The 8,876-nt window shown below is 38.8% G+C and overlaps 1 protein-coding gene across 2 annotated transcripts; it reads right to left on the bottom strand.

Moving 5' to 3' along the window:
- Positions 1-5,421: 5,421 nt before the first annotated feature.
- On the bottom strand, positions 5,422-8,278 carry LOC122088556. 2 transcript variants are annotated; one of them, XM_042657857.1, is made up of 3 exons: positions 8,164-8,278; positions 7,872-8,045; positions 5,422-5,924 (listed from the first exon to the last, which is right to left on the bottom strand). In XM_042657857.1, the coding sequence occupies exons 2-3, from the start codon at positions 7,993-7,995 to the stop codon at positions 5,614-5,616; spliced, it is 435 nt and encodes a 144-aa protein (XP_042513791.1). In that variant the 5' UTR covers positions 7,996-8,045; positions 8,164-8,278; the 3' UTR covers positions 5,422-5,613. The 2 variants fall into 2 exon arrangements, with proteins under 2 accessions (XP_042513791.1, XP_042513792.1); XM_042657858.1 differs by lacking the exon at positions 8,164-8,278 and having other exon boundaries at positions 7,872-8,155.
- Between the last annotated feature and the right edge of the window lie 598 nt (positions 8,279-8,876).

Raw genomic sequence — 8,876 nt, 5'->3', positions numbered from 1 at the left:
ATACCCTTTGAAATGATGAATCTAAGGTTTAATAGATGATTTATGTGTTGATCTTGAAGGATTTGAAGAGATATTGACAAGGTAGAAGAAGCATTGTGAGTTGGAAGTGATTTGAAGGGTTTGAAGTCATTGTTGGGCAAAGAAGGTAAGATAGCTTTCCCTCACTTGAATCTAACCTAGATCTAGGTTAGAACCATCCTATAGGACTTCAAAGGTGTGAAGAATGGGTGGGGGAAAGTCCCGTTTGATTCCCCAAAGAATGGAGAAAATGGGGAAGAAACAAGGTTTTTCCGCCAAAATCGGTGGGTACAACCGGCGGGTACCTACCCGCCTGAGAGGTACCCACCTGAGAAGGCAGAGGTCCCTGGCCAAACCGGCGGGTACAACCGACGGGTATAACCGGTGGGTACCTACCCGCTGGTCATAACCGGTGGGTATAACCGGCGGGTAGACAGCCCACCTGTCTTACCCACCTGTTTGGCCCCGAAGGTGATCCGTAGGTCCGATCGAACCCAAATCGGACGTGTGACCTTCTTTCGATGTTCTAAACACGATTTTGACATCGGATTTCATTAATTTTGATTCTAAAATGGTGAAGTACTAACCCCACTCAATTATGTTAGGTTCACCAAATCCAACCCGATTCGCTCCGGATCTCACCCGTACCGAGCGGGAATCCTTGTACGCTACAAGTAAGTGGAGAGAGGACATTTGGCCTTGTTTCAAGGCATTTGTTTGGCATTCATATAACTATATCTAATCTAGTCATGTCATCATGAATATGCTATATAGATTAGTCATTCCACTCATTGATGTGCATATATGCTATGTTACTTTTCAAATGCCAATTGAATGAGATGTTTCTATGTTGAATGTGGACATCATGGAGCATAATGCATTGATAGACTAGATGCCGTGGTCGGCTTGGAAACGAATGCATTGGTGGCCCGTGGTATGGGACACGGAGGCACTATGCAGTCATACTATTGTCATATAGGAGTATGCGGTATTAGGATTCTCACCATCCCGTGCTACGACCCTTCCCAACAGGGGTTAAGGTGTTGGGTTGCCATTTGGGGGGAAGCAGGGGTCGCGGTTGTCGGACACTGTGGCGGTTAGGCATTACGCCCGGCGAGTCATGTAGGACAGTCGGCAACCCCGGTGGTACATTCAAGAGGGCCAATCATACTGCTTTTAAATTGCTGAAGTCAGCACTGTTATTTCATTTATTTACATTTCTGTTGAGAGCCGGTGGACGGCATTGTCTTTATTTTTCCGAGTACTCACGGTGGGCCTTCTCCAACAGCCCTATGGGCGTATCGCGGGAGGGAGTTCGCGGCTCGTACCCGGAGTATACGCGCACTGTGGTTGTAGTAGCACTAAAACCAAAGACTTAGTAATGTTGATTAGGTGTATGTGATTTAAAATGAATTGCATGGCATGTAGTGCATATGATGTGTTGTGATGTGTGGACTGTTGCGTGTGGTCCACCTCTCTACTTACTGGGCTAGTGAGCTCATTCCACGTGTGCACCCCTTTTTAGATGATTTTGCAGGTCATTCATCTGAGGAGCAGGGGGTGGGTCCCACAGTCGAGTATGAGCACGACGTAGACTGTGCGTGTGAGAGCTGTGCTGCCGGACAGCAGTTCTGAGGCTGAGCTGAGCTCCACCTTGGAGGCCGTGCTGAGCTCCACTACCGAGGCCGAGCTGAGCTCTTCTATGTGATGCCGAGCTGGGCACAACCCTTGATGCCGAGCTGAGCTCCAGCCTTGATACCGAGCCGAGCTGTGTACTCTGATGATTTTGATGATTTCCTGTATATGCTTGATATTTGAACTTTATTCTTTTTGTGTATATATCATGCCTTCGGGCCCAAATGTATATAATTATTATATCACCATTTGGGTATCAAGTATATGGGAGTTATTCACAGGTAAAACTAAGTCTTTCGCTGATTTGATGAATTGATGTTAGTGTGTGTATGCTGTGGTGGAATACAGTATCTGATGATCCTGGCAGGTTTGGGTTAACCGGTGTTAACTCGGTCACCGCTCCGGTTCAGGGTGAACGGGGTGTGACAGAAACACTCCAAAATTCATTAAAAAAATCAAAATTTGCATAGTTTTGTAAACATTTGTATGGAAAGTCGAATCCAAACTGGACCAAAAATCAAAACCAACCCAGTTACAAATCGATTTAAGAAACTGAAGACAAACCGAAACCAAACCGCACTGAAATCGAAACAAAACCAAAATCGAAACCAAACCGAAACCGGAATTTCCTTATTGGTTCGGTTTCGGTTTCAACTTTCCCACACCGAAACCGACTCAACCCGGACTGAAACCGAGCCGGACCGACCGATTGACACCCCTAATAGCAGCAGCATCGACATCATTGCAGATGCAGAAGAGGAGGAAATGGAGGAAGAGGGAGGGAGTATACCTGTTGTCCTTGCTGCTACTTCGTCATCAGGCATAAAGGGGGAAAAAAAAAATTCAGCTAGCTCTCTCGCTACTTTCTTTAGCAAAACCCTAACCAGGATGTCGATGACCTGATTCAGTAGGACTGTAGTCTGATAAATGTGAAATAGGGAAAGGGTTCTTAAATAGGGCCAACACAATGGGATTGGCATCCATCGCCATCCGTCACCGCTGCTTTGAACGATCGCTCGTGAAATGAGGATCAAATCGATAGATTGGGTGAAAGAAATAGTAACTTATTACAAGGGTACCTTAGGTACTTCATACTTAATAAGGGCATTTTAGTATTTAAAATATAATATTGTTGTTGATATCAATATATAGGGTATATTCCTTAACAGTGACTAACGGTAGAGGGTCTGAGTCTAATTTGGTGAAAGAGAGGGGGTGTCCCTATAACACTGACATTCTCCATGGGATGGCATTGTAAATTACCCTTTTTTTTTTTTTTTGAACTAGCTTAAATCATGAATTTGGTCACAATAATATACGAATATACTAATAACTTGGAAAAGATTCTCTAAGCCAACGTACCCTACACTTACACACATTCTCAATTTTTTATTTTTTATTTTTTCTCTTTTCTTTAATAAATTAATTAAAAAAAGTGCGTAGGCCTAGAAAAATCTTTAGGATCAGAGAACCCTTTCCCTAACTTAGGCACGATTGATTTTGTTTTTAGAAACATGTTTTTCCGTTTATTCTGTGCTTAGAAATGGAAAAACACCTAAAAAACCGTTTGATTTTTTTGTTTCATATCACTTGTTTTTTGAAATAGAAACATAAATTTTATGCCTATTTCTGTATCTAGAAACAGGAATGGAGAAACAAGTCATTCTTATTTTTCTGTTTCTAGAAACAAGTGGAAGGGATAAAAATTGTGAAAAACCCAATACTTCACTCAACCTACCCCAACCAATTGTGGAAACTTCTCGCTATCCAGAAGCAACAACTCCAACGTGGTTGTACTAAGCTTATAGTTCTGGACTGCCTTCATCCTTCTGAAGCTCATCTCCACAAAGCATTCTTGCAACTCTAACGTCACGCCTTCACTTGTGAGCTGCATACCTACGACATCATGCTTTCACTCGTGTCTTGAACTTGACTACACTATCGAAAACGTTTCAGAAAATAGAAAAATCAAACACCTTTTTGCAATTCAAAAAATCATTTCTTAGCACAGAAACATATAAAACTGTTTCTGCTATTTCTAGACTTCGTTTTAATTTTTTAATATGAATATCAAATGCGATTCATTCAATCAAACCTTTTTTATGAAAATTTCAATAAGTGGCACTAAATATGACACAAGATTGGGCATATAAATTTTTATAAATAATGTGATTTACTTTAACTTAGGCTGTGTTTGATATGCATTCTTGAAATAGATTTTGCGTTGATAATGCATTATATGAAACCAATTCTTCTCTATTTTCTCGCTTTAGATCAATGGTTCTATACTCAAAATCTATTTCAAGAATGCATATCAAACACATGTCCTTCTTTCTATCTTAACTGAAACAAACAAAGGACCACAAATTGTAATGAATCAGGGTCCACTCTCATCCCCACAGCTCTAAATATGCATGCCACAAAAGGGAGAGAGAAGGGGATAGAAAGGAAACGGAGCTGCTGCTTTGGTAGATTTGAGTTCTCCATCTCTATCCATAATCCATCCACCTCATGAGACAACTAATTATAAAGATGAATCCAACCTTTTGGACTCTGAAAAGTGAATCCTCTTTATTCTTGAAAAGTAGTCTCTCTTAATATGATTGTAGAGATTGTGAAATATGAAGTACTTTCTGAATACAGGAATTAATTTCAAATACCAACAAAAAATCAATAGTCTTTCTCTGCAAACCATGACAAAATGGTCCCAAGCCAGTACCTAGAAAGATAAATTGCAATGACAGCAGTCAAATCTTCCACTCTCCCATCCACATGAGGAAGAGTGACAATTTCATATATTATACTGGTCAAATAATTACCAAGGTAATTTAAATTAGATTGTAGAAAAGAGCAACCCAGTGCACGAGGCTCCTGCTACTACAGGGTCTGGGAGGGGCAAGTGTACCCAGTAGACTATTATTGGTTTCCTAAACATTTTGATATTGTACCAGTTGCCACTATCTCAAAATTGCTATCTACATTTATCTGAGATAATTCCACACTAGGACCTGCGAATCCCCTGAAACTAGCTAAGAAATTTCACACTAGGACCCAGAAGTCCCTAGAAACCACCTAAGAAAATTTTACATTAGGACCACAAATCCCCAAAGAAAATTTCATATTATTAGTACTCAGATCGTAACACCCAGTTCTCAGTGGTCACAAAGATCCAACAGCATGCATAATCTTTTTAGAATTCTAAGGGGAAGAAGCAGAAGAGGAAGAAGAAGAAGAAAGAGAAATTGAAATATGTAAGACAAGTGCTTGAATATAGAACCCTAAAGAAGCTGGAACCCCATCATCTGAGCTCCTCAAGATGGCATAACCCTTATCACCAAAATAATTATATGCAAAGAACAGATAAATAAATGAGATAAAGCACAAATAATGAATAGCATGGAGGCTCTTGATAGTTGCCTCCATCATACCTATGTCATCATGCTTGATGACCAGAAATACAAAATGAACAAGGCATGAGAGAGTTCAATAAAGACCTGCTTTTTCTTTCTCTGGTAATGAGGACAAATGTGCCAAAAGCCCACATTAACAGGAAGTCGCGATCAGCAATAAGCTTAATGAGTTCCATACTGAGTATGTTTGAAATGCATGGTACATTTATTTCAATGGTCAAATGAATTGATCTTGAATAAACTGAGTCTGTTCAAGAGTATCTTAGATTCACCTCATTCATAGGCCATCTACACCAAGGCTCCATGGTTCTTTCCATGTTTCACCAATGACAAGAAGACAGGAATACAAATTTTCAAGTACAGAAAAAAATTTAAGCATTCTATAGGATTTCATCCAAAATACAAACTTGTTGATAAAGAGGGTGAAGCATTTGATGGTTGATACTACACAAGAAATAAAAATCAAGAATCAGGCTAGAACAAACAAAAGATAAAGAAAATCAAATCTGATAAATCCTTAAATTTTCAAACCAGAATGCAAGTTTCTGACTTAGAGACTTGGGATGGACTTTGATCGAATAAATTGTTTGAGAATGGCCTTCTCTTCATCAATCCGTTTCTTCTCCTCCTTATCCTTGGGCTTGATTTTCCTTTTCTCTTCTAATATCCACTTGAACAGTTCACGCTGCTGGTCCTGCGGGATAGGTGGGCGCACCTTTGGTGGCTCTACTTTCACTGGAGTGGGTGATGATATTTCGGTAACTGTAGTTTTACTTTCAGTTGGAGTAGACGGGACATCGACTACAGCTTTGTCATTGTCTATTACCATATCCTTCTTTTTTGTCCTCATAAATAGATAAGCTACAAAAGTTGCATTTATCTCAATAAATATAAAATTGCATTACAAAATAAGAACTGAAGATATATTAAACCATTCAATACATTCAAACTCCTAAGTTGAAAGCTTCAAAAGTATATAGATAGAAAACAAAAATGACAATCTACTACCAAAGAGAACCTAGATGCATATCCGATCAGTGTTTATGACCAACACCAACGAAAACATTATAAAACCCAATCACAAACACAACTAAAACAAAAGTGGACATCAAATTTTCTTCTCACCTTCTTAACGAAGTCATAATTATCAGAAGAACAGTTCTCAAATCTTCAACCTCAACAGTAGGTTTGTCTTCAACATCTCTTTGTGACAAAAAACAACAGCTATATCTTCAAGAAAAACCAAAATTTGGTGAATTAAACTCGACCAACCCATGAACCTGGGCATTGGGAGGAACTCTCCTTGCCATTACTTATACAAGGTGGTCAATGAAGCATATAATGTCTCACATATTGATGGGATAGATAGCATGGACTTGATACAAATATCCCAACGGTGAAAGTTGTAATTAACTTAAGCTAATTACAAATTCAAAGCATTGCCATCTCTGTGATCTCTGGTCCTACATGTATTATGCATACTCCCAATGAGCTCAAACATTTGTGAACAAATATATTCCTCTATCCTAAGTGCAACTGAAATTAAGGTTTGCAGCATGACCTGATATGACCAGATTTTTAGATAATGGAACCACTCATATTTTGTGAAGGAATGGAGAGAAATGTATGACCAGTCTCAAGCATTGTTGCAGATTCACAGCACCCCAAATCAACTGACTCACTCGAACTTATTCTTGATTCACAAAGTGAAGCAAACCACGAGAATCAAGTCTTCAGACTACTTGCCATAATTAAGGATCAGTACCTATCTAAATCAAGGATAGGAACAATGAACTAAACAAAAAAAAAAAAATTATTGCAAAGAACAAGTTCACCTACACATCAAAATAGTAGTTGACCTCCTAAACTCGAATCAATGTCACTAACAGAGTGAATTGATGCTGAGTGAAATCTAGTCACTTAATGAACCCAATCGCCAATCTAAAGACCAAATAGAAATTGCACAAGAATTGAATGAAGCCCCATAATGAAACTGAGATGAAGCCAATCTCCCCCAAAACAAAAAAATACTCCATTTGACCGAAGAAAAACATGGGGAAAAATGTCAGATATCACAGCCAAGGCTCCAAGTATCAGCAGACCTGATTAAGATCATTTCACTGAATGCAAGTGGGAAGGTAAAACAATTATTGGGTAGTGGGTACACTCAATGGGTATTTCAGGATTTGATGTAAAGATAAAGTTGTGATGCTAACAACTAGGCAGCTCCTGTTGCACCTTTCATTCTGGGATGACAAAGCATATGAGTGAAAATATGGAATCATTTCCATCCTTTTTTTTTTCTTTTAATAATAGAGTTATTGAGATGTCATGATGATAACCCAGATGACTTTTCCATACTACACTAAACTGCCTAAATATTGAGATAGGGAAACCTAGGGTTTCGCCAGGTTCATTATGGGCTGTGAATGTTAGATCCTAAATCCCAAGATTAATACATAGATTAAACACAGATAGTCATAATAAACTAAATACAATGCATATGGAGATAAATGCCGACAAGCCAAGCTCTGGATTGGAACTGGAACTTCTACCTTACGCAACCCTGATTGCAAAAGTGATGGGACCTTGATTGTTAGGATAGAGACCAACTTCATATAGCCTTAAGCCCCATAACCCATCATTGGAAGACAATCTTTGATAAGATCCTTGAATCAAAAATAAAATCTAAGTGTATGTCTGTGCTAATAAGAAAGCAACTGGACTACTTAGGAAATTTCTAACAGTTGAGTCATGCCATGAAAACACAAGGAGCATCATTGAGGTTAAAAAGACAAACTGACTGACCTCCCACACCAAGATTTACAGTTAAGAGAAGTGGCCACAAGAACTTGTAGCGTCTGGCATAGGGCACCTTCGGAGGCTCAGGAGGAGGAGGAGGAGGAGGAGGAGGAGCTGCGGGAGTATCCATTGATGGGTGAGATGAGAAATCTTTGGCTTTGTTGAATTGTTTCAGCTGTGCTGCAAAAGATAATCAGAAAAATACGAACTCAAGTAATCAAGAAATCATAGAAGAGATTAGAGAGAGATAATTATTTCCTTGTAGATCGTTGGTGGGTCAGATTCATATGAATAGTACCTTTAGTTTTGGACCATCGTCACTCATTGTTCTCTTCTTCCGCTGGATGACTTCTTTATTCCCTGATCCTTTTCTTTCTTCTACATTTACTTGTTTATTACTTCGTTTACTTATTTTAAACCAATAATAATAGGGAAATGTTAGGGTCCACCTGCATCATATAGATCCAAGTGGAAATTGGTATATCTTTATCCCGTATAATTGTGCGAAAATGGGAGGGTTCCCTGTTCCCCACGTGGCTACGACATGGTCGGCTGGTCACACCAATGATAAGACGAAAGTCAAAATAAGAGAGATAATGTCCATTCTCTTTCCCTGGGGCAAATTACAGAAATATCATAAACCTTTATTAGGTTATTCACATGTTTGTAATTTTTTTTTTTTCATTTTTGGGACACTTTTAACTCATATAGTATTCATTTTCTATTAAAATTTGATTAACGAGATGAATAGATGAATGAAGAACTATTTAAACATAAACACACCTGAATGTCAATCAATTTGTGAATTTGCAAAGTTCACCAATACCTATGAATGTTATCATCCTTCCTCTCAAATGTCGGGCTCAATTAAAAATGGATTGTATTTTCATTAGGAGATGGTTCCCAAACCTGCAAAGTTCACCAATTCGTGTGAATGTTATCATCCTTCCCCTCAAATATGGGCTTAGTTGGAAATGGATTGTATTTATCATTAGTAGATGATTCCCCCAC

Source organism: Macadamia integrifolia, chromosome 9, assembly GCF_013358625.1.
Source record: "Macadamia integrifolia cultivar HAES 741 chromosome 9, SCU_Mint_v3, whole genome shotgun sequence".
Taxonomy (NCBI): Eukaryota; Viridiplantae; Streptophyta; class Magnoliopsida; order Proteales; family Proteaceae; genus Macadamia; species Macadamia integrifolia.
Note: the sequence above shows the minus strand (reverse complement) of the source record. Positions and strands in the feature narration are given on the sequence as shown.